This window comes from Tasmannia lanceolata, unplaced genomic scaffold (assembly GCF_043159265.1).
Source record: "Tasmannia lanceolata isolate RefF3 unplaced genomic scaffold, GAP_Taslan_0.1 ptg000002l, whole genome shotgun sequence".
Lineage (NCBI taxonomy): Eukaryota > Viridiplantae > Streptophyta > Magnoliopsida > Canellales > Winteraceae > Tasmannia > Tasmannia lanceolata.
This window is the reverse complement of record NW_027518679.1, coordinates 29329154-29345655: the sequence shown is the minus strand read 5'-3', so window position 1 is coordinate 29345655 and position 16502 is coordinate 29329154. Positions and strand designations below refer to the sequence as shown.

Below are 16502 nucleotides of genomic sequence, written 5' to 3'. Positions count from 1 at the left end.
GGTGCGAATTTATCATTTCCCTAGAGCACTTAAGCCAACCTCCTTACGTTTTTTCTCCATCAACATCTTTCAGAACTCAGAAGGGTCCCTCATAAGGGTCGTCTCTCTTCCCCTTCTTTTTTCCTCAACCATAAGCGATTTTAGGGTTTCTAGGGTAAGGGTTTGGTTCGGTAATTTGAGCTCTTTTATCTCGTTCATTTATTTTCTTCTTCTTCTCCTCTTTTCATCGATAAAAATCAATTCTCTTTTTTTTTTTCTGTTATTTTTGGATTTTGCTCTACTTAATTAATTTAGGGTTTTAACTCGGCGATTTCTCTTTTTTCTTCCTTTTTTTCAGATTTCTTCTCAGTACGGGTTTTTGGATTCGGAATTTATCTTGATCTTGACCGATTTTTGGTCAGGGGATGGTTTTGAAGCCAAATATTAAAATTGGGATTCTTAGGTTATCTGTTTCGAATTCGATTTCGTGTTTTCGCTTACAAAAAGGGATTTTTAGGTTATCTGTTTCAAATTTGATATCGTATTTTTGCTTACAAAAAGGGATTTTTAGGTTATCTGTTTCAAATTCGATATCGTGTTTTCGCTTACAAAAAGGGGATTTTTTTTTTGCCTTGGATAATGGTTTTGATTTTGATTTTTTATCTGATCTTTTGCTGCAGAATTAGGTTAGGGTTTTGAAATTTGAGCTTGGAAAGATGGCTATGAACGAGCGAAAAACGATTGATTTGGAGCAGGGATGGGAGTTTATGCAGAAGGGGATCACAAAGCTGAAGAACATTCTAGAAGGCCTTTCTGAACCTCAATTTAGTTCAGAGGATTATATGATGCTTTATACGTATCCTTTGTGTTTATTGATTGTTTTACTTGTATTGATTTTGTTGAAAAAAAGATGTTTTTTTTTATGGGTTTTTATTCCTTTACTTCAAGAACAGAACTATCTATAATATGTGCACTCAGAAGCCTCCTCATGATTACTCACAGCATCTTTATGACAAATATAAGGAGTCTTTCGATGAGTACATTACTTCTACGGTGAGTGACGTCCATTCTACTTAAATTTATATGCGTATTTGAACCTCATGAATGTTAGTACTTTGCTGCTGGTTAGTAGCTTGTTCTGTTACTGATTGCATTGTTTCTTGTTAGTTACTTTGTGTTTTTCCTAATTTTTATTGGGTTATTGGGGACGAACCCAGGAGACCAACAATGTACCTACTATCACTAGGATAGACGTCCGTTGTTGGTTGATTCGTTTTTCTATGTTTTACATATCATGAATAACAAGAAAAATAATTAGCATGTCATTTAGACATTGTAAGTTCGTATAAGTTTTATGTGGATGGGATTCTCGAATGCTATTGATCTATTTTCCTTCCTATTTTAGGTTGGTGCTTTCTGAGGTTTTTGTTGTAGCTGGATTTGTAAATTGAGGTTTCTCTGAGTACCTTCTCATTTGATACTGGCATTGACCGTTTCTTGCAAAACTATACATCTGTGTGCTTCAAAAGGATATGTTTTGTACATGTGAAAGCAGTTTTGAGATGGGGAATTCTCATGATTTTTCCAAGGGAACTTCTTTTAGTGCTAAAATCTTGTGAAACATGCTTCAAAGGTCATGTGAATGATTACATACTGATTCAAGGCATAGACTTAGTACTGAGGTTGAACTGTTTTTTGTGATTTGAAAAGACATAGGCACATGAAAAGAATAAGTGGGAGCTAGATATTGTTCATGATGTGATGGTGTCTTTTTTTTTTTATCAAAAGAGAGTGTTCATCGAATTAGAGAAGTTTGCGTTTCAGATTTACTGGTTTATAAGTTACGACTTGCAATGTTTTAACTCTTTTTTAAATGGTAATTGCATTACTTAAAAAAGCAAGGTGGGACATACAAGGAGGCTGAGGGGGTCTCAGAACAAAAGAAAGGCAAAACAAGAGCCAAACTCAGAAGAAAACGACAAAAAAGGCCAGAGATCCTCAGGGAGGAAGAAACTCAAAAGCTGAGACTGCATCTCAAACAACACCGAATAAGTGATTCTATCAATTTCACTGCTAGTGGATCACCAAACATATCTTGTCTCAATATCATGATCCTTAGTCAAATTGTGAATCTACTCAATTGCTTCCGTGAATCTCCTTGGTTAGCTGAAATCATCCATAGAATTTCAACTATTGAGGCCTTTCTATGACAGCCCGGATAGACTAGTTCGAGCCTTAGAGAGGTCCGGAGTCTACATTGTTTAGTCGATGTTCGGATTTTAGGGTCACTTCCACCCCAATGAATTTGATCATTTCTTTGAGTGGAAAGAGCTCCATGAGGGAAAGAAAGTCAAATTTGTTACCATGAAACTAAAGGGTGATGCCCTTTTTAGTTGAAAGAAATTCAAACATAGAGAACCCAAAGTGGCAAGGCCAAGATTGATAAGTGAGCCAAGATGGAGAAAAATATGAAAAGTACTTGCCATCCGACTTTAGGGCAACTCTCTACCAGACACTTTTGGGCCTTAAACAAGGAGCTGAATCCGTGAGGGAATACACAGAAAAAACTCATCTCCCAATCGCCCATAATGCTGTAGCTGAAGACGAAAAGCGAGCTACTACTCGATACATTAATGAGTTGTGTCTTCAACTGCATGAGTCAGTCTTCTTTGACACTCTTCTCACAGTTAATGATGTCTTTCGATTGGCACTGAAATCCGATGAGATGACCATCCGTTCTCTGCGAAAGGACACTGACAAAAGCCCATCTAGCTCAACCAACAGAGGCCCCATGACCAGTCTCCTGAACTCCACACTTCCTCCTAAGAGCACTGCTATGAGACAAATATGGAGCAAGGAAGTGGGAATTGCACCATGAATTGGAGAATTGCGTACCGAAACACGATTCCCACGTGATTCTCGGGAATCGTGACGTTTCTCCAAAAAGTGGAAATCGCGCTTCCCCAAAATGGGAACTCACTTCCCCGTCGTTTCCCATCATTTTAATATTATGAGAATCACAAAAATGGAAAACATGCTTCCCCATCGCACTTCCCCGGTGCATCCCCAGGTGCTTCCCATGACCCTTCACGCTCCCCCCTTCCCACCATCCCGGGAGCCTTCGCTTCCCACTTCCAGCTTTTGCTTCCCACCCTGGCAACCTTGATATGGAGCGTAGACTTTGAGGATCCAAACCAGAAATTACTATATCCAAATGTTTCAAATTGTGAACCGGGTCATAAATTGTCTGATTGTCCACATCGGACATTTAATCCTCAAACCAACTTAGCAGAATCAATAGACAATGAGGATAAAAATGGCCTCAAATTGAAGAACTACCCAATCGATCAGAGTTATCCTTATGACGAGACGGATGAGTCAACTCATGAGGGCGAGCACGATGAGACTACCCTCGATAGGGATCGTGATAGAATAGTTTGCGTGATCCATGATTACGTCATGATGTCACCTAAGGTTCCAGAGACGACAAGTAGTTAAGAAGCAATATCTTCCACACCACTTGCACAGCATGTGGAAAACTTTGTGCCATTATCATTGATAGTGTAAGTACTGGAAACTTGGTCTCACAGTTAATTGTCGATAGGCAGAAACTAAAGATTGAAAAATGGAGTCGATCACATAACAGCCCATGGCAATATGATTGTTAGGCCACCTATCATGGGGAGAAAACACATGCGCCTTTGTCAAAGACGGCACCCTAAAGTTGAACCGCGTAAGAGATGACCTACCCTAGGTTGTCAAAGGATGTGCCAACACCTCAAGTTACAACGAATGAGGGTACCAAGCTCAAAAGAAAACAGTTGGCAGTATTATTGAGTTAGTCTAAGTTTGAGAACACTTGCAAGAGACAAAAACTATTTTAGTCCATGTTGGAAAGGAAGCGTTCGAGAGCTCTTCCATCCCTCCTAGGATACAACCATTATTGGAGGAGTTCATAGACCTAATCCTATAGGAGCTTCCCGATGGATTCCCTTCTTTGCACGATATAAAACATTGCATCGATCTAGTTCTGAGCTCTAGGTGTATTCTCTTTTTGGATGTATGCTATGCCACTATTCAAAAAATTGATAAGGAACCAAGCTCATTAGGATACCAAGCAAGCTTCTTCGAAGAAGAGATCAATGACATATGCCTTTGCTTCACAATTTTTTTGCACCATGTTTATAGGGTGGAAAATAAGACGGCTATAGATCTCTCTTGCTTCAAAATTCCGGCCTGCTTTGTAATTATTCCTGGGTGGCACTCTTTATATTTTATTCTCTCTTGTATATTTTTCTTTTCAGAAATAAAGTCCATAAAGGAACTTATTTGGTCTATCTTTCCTCATGCCGTAATTTTTTTTTCTAAGAAAACCTAAAGCCATCACTAAAAAAGGGGGAAAAAAAGAAAAAGAGAGAGGAAAGGAATGCAGAATAATAGTAGTGGCCCATGGTGTATTGCTTGCTTAATCAATTAAGCCGCAATTTGATGTGTGAAACTAATAATTGCTTGTATCTTTTTAGTAGGCATGCATTTTTCACACTTGATAAATGTCGCCATCATGAAAATGAGACTCTTGTATGGATGGTATGATATCCTTAATAACATGCTTTCTGTTATATATTTCAAGTTTCCCATCATCTTTGATCTTTTGGCGAGTTGTTAATTGCTCTTGATATATTTGAAAATCTGCTTGTTGGATTGCTCAGTACAGAAAATTTATTGTTCATTTGTAATCTCAATTATTTTTTCTTCTTAAGAGGCTTATTTTTAATTCTTGATCTTATCAGTAAAGAATATGTGGGGAGCCACCCATCTTTGCTTAGTACCTTATGCTGCAAACCTTGATGAATTCCTTTTCAGGTATTGCCATCATTAAGAGAGAAGCATGATGAATTTATGTTGAGAGAACTCGTGAAAAGGTGGTCAAATCATAAAGTTATGGTCAGGTGGCTCTCACGCTTCTTTCACTACCTTGATCGCTACTTTATTGCCCGGAGATCACTTCCCCCACTCAATGAAGTTGGTCTAACTTGCTTCCGTGAACTGGTACAGAGCTTTTTATAATTTTATTAAGTTTCCTACATTTATTTTGTATTTAATAATAACTTTGCATACTCTTCAAAAAAAAAAAAAAAAGCCTCTGAATACACTCTTTTGCGTGGTGTCGGTTCAAAGTTTCTCCATCTCTTATCCTAACTCCTTTTTACCTATATGCCTTTTCCTGCCTTTGAGTGCGGCAGGCTTCTTTATTTTTCCGATTATTTTAGATATATTTGTTTTTTTTTTCTATTTCAGGTTTACAAAGAGATCAATGGTAAAGTCAGAGATGCCGTCATATCTTTGGTATGTTGACAGAATGTATCGAACGTGTCATATAATTTCTTTTCCATTCAAGTTTAATTACCTAAACTTAGTGCAACAGATCGATCAAGAGCGTGAGGGAGAACAAATTGATCGAGCCTTGTTAAAGAATGTCCTAGATGTTTTTGTTGAAATCGGAATGGGGAATATGGATTGTTATGAAAATGACTTTGAAGAAGCCATGCTCAAAGATACTGCTGCGTATTATTCTCGAAAGGCTTCTAACTGGATTCTAGAAGATTCCTGCCCAGATTACATGTTAAAGGTAAATTTTGCTATAATTTGCATGCTATCTAATAGAATGGATTTGTTTCACCTGCCAGAATGATAATTGATGACTTTTGTGCCTTTTCTCAGGCTGAGGAGTGTTTGAAACGGGAAAAGGACAGGGTTTCTCATTATTTGCATTCTAGCAGTGAACAGAAGTTATTAGAGGTTTGTTGCTTTTTCAGTCTGTTAATTTTTTTGTGGTGATGAGTTTGTGTAGTTAGGATTGTAAACGGAGAATTTGTGGTAACATCTGAATTATTAATGGCATGTTTGGTTGCACAAACGCTCGGCATTAACTGCAATTTCAAATGCCAATGAATGCCGATTCCTTTTTTGATTGCCAAAATTGCAATGAGATTCCACTTGACTCCCCAACATGTTTGTGACATCGTTATTGCTTTTTTCCCCATGTGGTGCCCATGTGGCACTAATGCCCCCTACTTATCTTCCAACCAAATTCTACCAAAATGATAAAATTTTGGTAGATGAATAGTGTAAAAGCTTTTGTCTTTTCTCTCTTTCTCTCTCTTCCCTCTCTATATTGGTAATAATACCCCTACTTATTCCACTACTCTCCGAGAGGACTGCCGCTCAACCAAACACTACTTACCACTATTCAACTATTCTCCAAGTGGTAATTCTAGACATCTATACTTCTTTCCTCCCTTTTGACTTCTTATTCCACTACTCCCCGAGCCACCCCAACCAAACATAGCCTAAGTACTCAACCAAACACTACTTACCACTATTCCACTATTCTCCGAGTGGTAATTCTAGACATCTTCTGTAATTCTTTCCTCCCTTTTGACTTCTTATTCCACAACTCCCCGAGCCACCCCAACCAAACATAGCCTAAGTGTTGAATCCAAAGCTTCCTAATGCTGTTTGTTGTTCCTTATGTTCTCTTGGTAGAAAGTGCAACATGAATTACTGTTCGTATATGCAAACCAATTGCTCGAGAAGGAACACTCTGGATGCCATGCCTTGCTAAGAGATGACAAGGTATAAATTGAGTGGGTGTGCTATTCCCTGTAGGTTATGTTGCTTTTTTCTGTCTCAAGCTTATCCATTGTTATGCCATCTAGTAAACATAAATATTGTCATTACCTTCCACTGTGTATTTAGGTGGAGGATCTTTCAAGGATGTATAGGCTCTTTTGTAGAATACCCCGAGGGCTAGATCCTGTTTCTCACATATTTAAACAGGTGGGTAAATGTTCGATCAAAATTTTGTATTTTGGTTTTACAAGTAAAAGGAAATTTCTGTCTAATTATATTTGTCCTGCATGTTATGGTTACTGAGTGTTCTATGTGGCTCAGCATGTTACTGGTGAAGGCACAGCTTTGGTCAAACAAGCAGAAGATGCAGCCAGTAACAAGAAGGTGAGTCAGTCTAATTGGTTTTCCCTTATACTCTTCAATTTTTTATTATATATATATATATATATATATAGATTTTAATCTGGGGGATGATCGATATCATTTTGTGTTTCCATTGGTCTACTTTACATGTGTATTAGTCAAATTTTCTCCTCTTTTATGGTTTGGCTTTGACTTGAATATAAAAATTTCAATTCTATATGTTTTATTTTCCTGCATCCCCTTCTAGTTGTGGGTGGGTGGGTGTTTTATTTTCCTGCATCCCCTTCTAGTTGATTATATGTATTTTCAAATGGAGGCAATTCAAGTAAAATTTAATGCTTAAAAATCTTTTTTTCCTCAAAGTAATAATGGAAGACTTTACCATATAAAAATAAATTACAGAAGGGCAGAGATATGAAGACTCCATTAAAGAGCACTTCTTTTTTCAGTAGAGCTCTTGATGCCTAATGGGTGAGCGAAAACTTCCAAAATTTCCCCTTCATCATTCCTGAAGAGCATCCACCTTCATGGGACCCTGTTTCCCAAAGAACTACCATTGAATATCCTATCCATCTAGGGTTGAACAAAGATCCTCCCGTTTCCTAGAAAGTTATTGAATCAACCCCCCCCTCCCCCCCTAACATACCCACACAAAAAAAAAAAATTGTGACTATGCCCCCTCACCAATAAGCCTTTTGGATGTTCCGAAGTAACTTCTCCAATGAAGAATACTTATCCTTAGGGATCCTTCTATTCCTCTCATACCAAGTTCTCTAACCAAAGAACCATGAAGGGAGTTTATCCTTTACATGGTATCCTACTTTTCATGATATGTCCATCCTTTACATGGTATCCTACTTTTCATCAAGGTTTTTCATTTTGGTTTCAGTCGCTACGGAAATGGAAATGTTTACATTTTGGTTTCAGTCGCTACGGAAATGGAAATGTTTACATTTTGGTTTAGGCTAGAAATTTCGATGGAAATCTATATAGAAACATATGCAAATCATAGCATTTTAAGACAAAACTTCAGGAAATCCTAGAATGAGCACAAATACACACTTAGAAACCATCTTATAAGCAGGATGATCATCCATAAACACTTAGTGCCATGTGCTGTTGTGTGTTTGATAATTTAGTATGTACCACATTTCACATGTAATTCATATATATATATATATATATATATATATATAGAGAGAGAGAGAGAGAGAGAGAGAGAGAAAGAGAGAGAAAGAGAGGTGTTGGTGCGCTTGAGGCGTTATAATGCCTCCCATTGGTTTAAATGTTTGGGTCCCACAGAGCAGAACCAATGGGAGGTGTTATAACGCCTCAAGCGCACCATTTTTTTGGTGCGCTTGAGCGCACAATCTTATAGCTCATATATATATATATATATATATATATATATATATATATATATATATATATATATATAATCATGTATTTTTTGGATTGGATGACCTTTCAGTCGTCTTTCCCCACTTTTATCTATGATTATTTCTTTTCCAACTGCAAGAAGTCCTGCTAACAATTTTTTTTCCACAGGCAGAGAAAAGAGATGTAGTTGGCTTGCAAGAACAGGTAAGTCCTGTAATGTTTACCACATGATTAATCTGATAGAGTAGTTAAGACATGGAAGCTAAAATTGTTGCCTGATTTTCAGGTTTTTGTTAGAAAAGTTATTGAGCTGCATGACAAATACTTGGCGTATGTGAACGACTGCTTTATGAATCACCCGCAGTTCCATAAGGTTAGAGTTGGAGATTGTTGTTCTAGTTGTTCACATTGTTTTAAATTTCATCCGGGTCCGAAATCTGAAAATTTCGGATTTTGGTTTGGATTTCGGCCAAAATTTGGTCACTTTGACCGACATTTTACAATTTCGGCTGAAATGACCGAAATTTGAAAAAACAAAATTCGGTTTCGTTAGGGACTGAAACCGAAACCGAAATTTAAATCCATGGTTGTTCTGGTCACATCCCATACATTTTGTCTAAATTTTTTTTTCTTGTTATTGACTTATTGCAGGCTCTCAAAGAGGCTTTTGAGGCATTTTGCAACAAGGGTGTTGCAGGAAGCACTAGTGCAGAGCTACTGGCTACATTTTGTGATAATATTCTTAAGAAGGGCGGGAGTGAAAAATTAAGTGATGAAGCCATTGAGGAGACCCTTGAAAAGGTAACATACATTTTTCTTTTTGTTTATCATCTTTTAATGGTCCAGTATTCTGGCATCAGCTTTTATTTTCAAAAATGACTTTTTAATTCATTTGCAGGTAGTGAAATTGCTAGCGTACATTAGTGATAAAGACCTATTTGCTGAATTCTATAGGTAAAGTTTTCATTTGTTTGCATGTGTTGTGGTTCTGCATTGAACCTATGTCTAAAACTATGTCACAAATATCTCCGATATTTTCAACGTATCACGTTTTTATCGCGACATTTTGATAAAACGACAAAATCCTGAAATAATCCCGAGATTTTAAAAATATAGCAATATTTTCATTTTTATTAGAAAATATCGCAATAATATCATGATATTATCCTGATCTTTTAACGATATTTTTCTTTAGTTTTATATTTTTACTTATTTTTAAATAATTTTTTTTTTTTTTATCATTTTTCCCGATATAAACCGAAAAAATAAAAAAAAATTAATATATCCCGAGATTTTTCCTTGCCGAGAAAATTCCGAGAACGATATTTGTGACGCAGGTCTAAATACAGTCTGGTTGTTATCTGTCTTTTGCTTTCTTCATCTTGGAACTATCATGGTGCAATTAATATGCAGGAAAAAGCTTGCTCGCCGGCTCCTATTTGACAAAAGTGCTAATGATGAGCATGAGAGGAGTATTTTAACAAAGCTGAAGCAACAGTGTGGTGGACAGTTTACGTCCAAGATGGAGGGAATGGTAAGTGCATGTTAAATGCGTTTCAAAAAAATACACTCTTTTTCACTTGTTAGGCATTAATTTGGCTGGCGGTTTTCATGTTGTTTCTTTCAGGTCACAGATTTGACATTAGCGAGGGAAAACCAAACTAGTTTTGAGGAGTACCTTAACAGTAATCCACACGCAAATCCAGGGATTGATTTGACAGTCACTGTCCTTACGACTGGATTCTGGCCAAGTTATAAATCATTTGATCTCAACCTTCCTGCAGAGATGGTAAACATTTTCCTAGTTAATTTGTTCCAATGCCAGAAATTTAAGGGAATATATATTCTCAAAAAAAATAAAATTAAGGGAATACCTAATGCCAGTAATATCTGCATGTTTTATTGCAGGTTAAATGCGTCGAAGTTTTCAAAGAATTCTATCAAACAAAGACCAAACACAGAAAGATCACATGGATATATTCATTGGGTACTTGTAACCTCAATGGCAAGTTCGATCCAAAACCTTTGGAGCTGATAGTGACTACCTATCAGGTAACTTCTCTAAGCCGTGTTCCCTATCCAAGACATGAAATTTCAGCTGAAATACTGAAATTTTGGAAAAAAAATCAGAAATTTCTGATTTTTTAGTCAAAATTTTGGCTGAAATTTCAAGGAAAAAAATTAAAAAAACGAAATTACTGAAATTTCAGAATTTCGACTGAAATTTGGGACCGACACCGAATCAAGGTACTTTCGGTGTCGGTCCCTGCCGAAATCTGAAATTTCGGTCCGAAATTTCAAACAATGTCCCTATCATATATATATGAGGTGTTTGTCGGATTCAATGCTTTTAGTTTTTTTATTGAGCTTTTCTGTTGTTGCGTACAGGCTTCTGCCCTGCTATTATTCAATGCATCAGATAGATTGAGTTATTCAGAGATCATGACACAGTTAAACTTGACTGATGACGACGTAGTTAGATTGCTCCATTCACTGTCATGTGCGAAATACAAAATTCTTAATAAGGAGCCAAATACGAAAACAATCTCCCCAAATGATCATTTTGAGTTCAATACCAAGTTCACCGACAAAATGAGGAGAATCAAGGTCTAAGTTTGTTTCAAATAATGTGGACTTTCTTATCTTACCTTTATTTGTGTTGTTCCTATTTTTCTTACTTGACTCTAGAGATGAAATTGGTTATTTGAAAATTGTAGATTCCTCTCCCACCCGTGGATGAGAAGAAGAAAGTCATCGAGGATGTTGATAAGGATAGACGATATGCCATTGATGCGTCAATTGTGCGAATCATGAAGAGTCGAAAGGTTTTAGGTCATCAGCAATTGGTGATGGAATGTGTTGAGCAGCTTGGCCGCATGTTCAAGGTATTTATCATGGTTATTTTCCTCCAAATTTGTGGTGCTTGTTCGTGTTCAGATTGAGCTGTTGTGAATGGTATTGGGTTAGAAAATAATTAATGGGTTTTCCATTATAAATCCCAGGATTTCACATTTGAAAACAACAAATCCCTTCACTTTTCGAACATATGGCTCATCTAAAATGAAATTTTATCATGTGGCTGGGCAATATGAGATTGATTCTGATAGACTAATGTTTTAGACTCTTTAGATGGCCAAAAAATACAACATTTTTGCGAAGTCATATAGTTTATTATGATTAAGCTTGAAATGGTCTTGATGTGCAGCCTGACTTTAAGGCAATAAAGAAGCGGATTGAAGATCTGATCACCAGGGATTATCTTGAGAGGGACAAGGATAATCCGAACATGTTCCGGTACTTGGCCTGATTCAATCTGTCGTTTGTTTATGGAAGGCGTGTACTATATAGGGCATTTTGTGTCGCATGGGGAGCTGGTGCTAATTGTGCAGATGCAGAGGGAATACCCCGGAGATTTTGGGCGACGCGATCCTAGTGCTTTTGATGATTGATGTTCAAAGTGGATCGTAATACTGAAGACCCCGGATGATTCTTTGTACATCTATCTGAGAGTCAAAGCTTGGGATACTACCCTCAACGCCCTTCTTCATCTGAGAAGCCCCCAACAATGTAACAGGTTCAAATGTGTTTTTATGGCTGTTGCATTGTTGCTGTATTGTGACCCTGACCTTCTGCTTGTTTCCTGGTTTCCATTGCTTTCTTTCCTTGCTATGATGAGTTTTCAGTACTTTGTTTGGGTTCTATTGTCATATTTTGTAGTTTGAGAAAGTTATCACTCAAGCACTCAACTTGAAACAATAATCTTATTGTTCTTTTCTTAACAAATGCGATTTCTTTTTCTACATGTGAGGTTTATCAATCTTGGGTTTGTGGTAATTCTGAAGCCAATTGGGTCATCTATTCCATGGGCCATTGAGCCCCTAAAGCTCAGCTGATGCACTTTTAGGTATGATTGTTTACTGTGCTTTTGACTGCAATTTTGATTAGCCAAGCACTTTACCCACACCAAATGTGTCGGAATTGTTTTTCCGGCAGCCAGAAGGGCAGTTTCTCAGCTATGGTTTTTAAGCTCAGGTGGGTATCTGTTATGCTAGTTGATGATATGAGCGAAAATGGGTTGGAGTCTCCAGGCAATGTGTAAATATGCACTGAAACTTGGTGTATACCATCTCTGCCTTCATATTGGTGCAGTCCAATCACCTCATAGATTTGGATTTTCGTTGCCCAAAATTTATAATGAATTGAGCTTACAGTTGGATAGATGTACCAAAAACTGGCCATGTTTGGTTGCCATGAATTTTTTTCTAGTTTATCAAGTGGTGTGAGAGGACTAGGAAGGGTGAGAGGAGAAACTGTAGAGGGTCACGAGTGAGGGGACAGGGTGAGAAAATGCTGACAAACAAGGAAAAGCAAAACTCTATTCAGATGCAAAATATTTTTTCCCTGCTTTTTAGCCACTTCTTACCCTCCTCATATATTATGCCATCTCAGGTCTCTTTATCTCCCACCCTTCCAAGTCCCTAGCCCTCTCTCACCACTTAAATTAATAATTCATGGTTGAGAGAGAGAGAGAGAGAGAGAGAGAGACTCTTTAAATACCTTTTCTTACTAGTTGTGATACTCAAACCCTAGTGTATTGTTAACTATGCTGCTTATCTTTTTGTCTATTTCCACTCCTTTTCAAGCATTTCCATCCCCTCTTGTCTGTCATTTCCTAAGATGGTAGCATTTCTACCTCTTTTGTTTCTCTTTTTCTTCATTTCAGGTAAAAGAGTGATAAAAGGAGAGGAAAAGCCAAGGGGGTGTAAATATCATTTCCCTTATCCATTTATATATAACTTAAGAAAATTCACCGAGCGTGGCACACTCTAGTAATGTTATTACTTAGCATAAAATTATGGGCTAAAATTATTTGAAAAACAGCAAAATGGGGAAAGAAAAAAAAAACCCAAATACCATACATTGAGTCCTTTCAAGTCTATTTGCAAATTTATAGAGGGCTGCTAGCAAAACGGGATTTTGTTTGGAAGATAAAGACAAAATCTCATGTTGTGACACATGCGCAAAAGACAAGTGAGCTTGTATTCCTACCAAATCACCAGTCAATTCCGTTTTCTTCTTTATTTTCCAAATGAAATCCCGTTTTGGAAGTGTTAGTTAGATACAGAGAGTAAGATCCTTACCATATACCTTCTAATGGAACAAACTTGAAATGACTCAATTAAAGAAGACTCTCGTAGATGCAAAAAGATATGACTATAATGCCAAAAGGCATTAGAGCGATTTAAACCCTTCACTTGTTAAGCTATTAGCCTATTATGGAGATGACAATACTAGAAAGTTGTACAAGTCAATGAAAACATTGCCCACTCGATGACTTGCAAAGTGATGGTTATAAAAAATTTGTAGCTTTCAACGTTCCAAGTTATTGGGCAAAAGGGAGAGGAGCATATCTCTAAAATTCAGTTTGTTTTTATCCTCCAATACTGAAAAGGCATGCTGTGGGCAGTGATATCTGCAGCGGGTACCGGGATAGGTAGCAGGCAGGTCTATATAAGGTCTCCAAAAGTAAGGAGAGTTGATATGTGAATTTGCTCAATTAAAGAAGGGAGGACTGGGGGATGGTTGCAGATGTAAGTTGCTTGGGGAGAGTGAATCAGGTTGATGTAATCTGTTTTAAAGAGTTGGGTGTAAAGGCTGAGTTTTATTGGTGGGAAGGACAACGCCTTGTAACAGGTTTTCTATAATGAATAAATGTCACTTTAAAAAAAAAATTGTTAATAGTTATTCTGATCTTGGGTTCATAAGATTGGTTGTTTTGACAGACTAGAGCGTGAGAATATCGTTTGGGGTTAAAAATTGTGCATGTTGTTTGGGCATTTGGTGATAGTATTGTCCTTCGTCGGCTTGTAAATAGATCTAGGCCTATGGATAATGGGGGATGAAGTGATTCTTGGATTTGGAGAAGATGAAAGTGTTTGGTGGTATGTCACATGATCGCGTTATCAAAGCCTTACAATACCAGTGATGATGTCGGAGTTAAATCTTTATCCGGTGATGTATTTATTATTTATTTTTAAATATATTTTTGTATTATTATTTCGTACGCGAAGTTTTGACGTTATAGTTTTCATGTCTTGTAAAAAAAATTTCCAATAAGGCAAATTTATTAGATAAACCACGGATTCCAAAATTGGTGAAGGTGACAAGTTGTCGCCTAACAGTTCACAATATGACAAACCCAGTGCATACAATCCTCAAACCCTCAGCTCATTACAGAGTGACCAGAACCACCATCACCGCTTTGTCCAGCCCCTCTAGCAAGCTTGTTTGCATCCTCGTTTACAGAGCGGTGTTTATGAGAAAATTGAGGGTAGATCGACTTGCAACAATCCCTGATTTCTGCAATTATGCTGGATAGTTTCCAAAGGACCCGGAACTGAAGCGCTTGCCCAAGCTATGACATTAATGAGTCCCAATACTATTAATGAGAGAGAGAGAGAGAGAGAGAGAGAGAGAGAGTGAGTCGCGAATCAAGCCTCCAGTAAAGCGAGTATTTTATCACAAATTGCTTAAATATATTCTATCATCATAATTACAAGACTTGAAATCGAGGATGTAGCGGGAGCATCAGTGAAAGGAATGTGTTGTACTAAGGATGTCCATTTACAGAGAACTAATGTGTGTATTTTTAGTATCCTTCATTGTTTTCTTACGGGGAGGATGATTGGTGGGTTGATATTTCATTTTGAGGCAAGGGTGATAGTTATTCTGATGAACGAAGTGGTGGTGTCTGTATTTGTGCTTATTGGAACTTCAAATGGAGACGATCTTGTCGCTGGGTAAGCAACATAACCAGGACTCTGTATCTGGATCTAACCCTCGGAACTCTTGGAGATGGGTGGAAAAGACACGTGTTAGGAATCGAAGCCTGAGATTAGGAGATCGAGGTTTGCGAGCAGGTGATTGGAGTTGCCCTTCTTGTAAATATCCAAATTTTAGCTGGCGAGCCAGATGCCAGAGATGCCCTCTGAATATAAAAGTCGGATCCTTGCCTCTGGGAGAAAAAATACATAATCTGGAGTCCGAATCGATGAATATGGAAGGGGATCCATGGCCTGATTCTGGGACGATATCTGTCTCTCCTGAAGAAGGTAACCCGGCCTTATCTATCTCAAGAAAGGAAGTAGCTTCAAGGCTGCTATCTCTTGAAAGGTGCTTAGTGGGAAAACAAAGGGACAATTCCGGGGACCCTTCAAGACCTATGGTTTTGGGCTAAAAGAACTTGTGACCTTCCTCTATTGGTATGCCCATGTATCTTATCAGAAAATGAAGTATTATTCTTCTTTGAATCAAAAGAGGAAGTTACAGTTATTCTGGACAAAGGTCAGGAGGTGTGGGGGGATCATCTACATTCCCTCTCCCTGGAATAGAGATTTCATCCGGACTTAGAGAAAATTTGGGTTAAGTTCTATGGCATCCCTCTCCATGTTTGGGCTATATCTACGGTTGAAGCCTTGGGTAAGCTTCTTGGTCGAGGATTAGAAGTTCAAATGGAAGAGAATAATAATCAGTGTATGACATTCGTGTCTGCTAAAATTCTTGCCCCTTGGTCGAAACCTCTGCCTCCCTATATTCAAATTCATATTTCTGGCCAATATTTCCCAATCGGTGTTGAAGTTCAAAGGTGCCTGAAGATATCTTTATCTTATTTCCCGGAAAAAATTGCGCCGGTGCCGAAACCACTGCTATCTATCCAGTTGGAATGCTTGGCGAGGGTATCCGTTGAACCCTCGGGATCTACCCCATTAAATTTGAATTTCAAATCGCTGCCCTTGACATGGGTGTCAGGACTTGACAACAATGAGGGCTACGCTTCTCTTCCTTTGAGAAAGGAGAAAAGGCAATACCTTAAGGGGTCCCATCACAAGCGCCGTTCTGGCAGTGCTAACCCTTTTCGTTCCTGGTCTAGGAAGGGAAGATTTTTAAATGGGAAGAAATACTGGGGATCTGGTAGATCTGAAGCCTACAAATCTGCCCAGGAAAGGTGCGTATCTAGTTCTAGGCCTGCAAGTAAGTTCAGAAGGATGGTCAAGGATTGTCAGAGAGGGTCTTTCCTCATACCAAGTGAAGGAGTAGGTCCTGCCCTGGAACCTATATTAGAAAGTCCAAAAATTTTCTCGAGGAAA

General features: G+C 37.9%; 1 protein-coding gene across 1 annotated transcript; it reads left to right on the top strand.

The window, feature by feature from the left end:
- LOC143857423 (cullin-1) lies at positions 1-12155 on the top strand. Its single transcript, XM_077367873.1, has 20 exons — positions 1-154; positions 660-835; positions 933-1032; positions 4843-5028; positions 5278-5325; positions 5405-5608; positions 5701-5778; positions 6526-6615; positions 6739-6819; positions 6934-6996; positions 8524-8559; positions 8642-8728; positions 9007-9156; positions 9254-9309; positions 9769-9889; positions 9983-10144; positions 10264-10407; positions 10744-10962; positions 11073-11240; positions 11561-12155. The coding sequence occupies exons 2-20, from the start codon at positions 696-698 to the stop codon at positions 11660-11662; spliced, it is 2235 nt and encodes a 744-aa protein (XP_077223988.1). The 5' UTR covers positions 1-154; positions 660-695; the 3' UTR covers positions 11663-12155.
- Positions 12156-16502: the final 4347 nt, after the last annotated feature.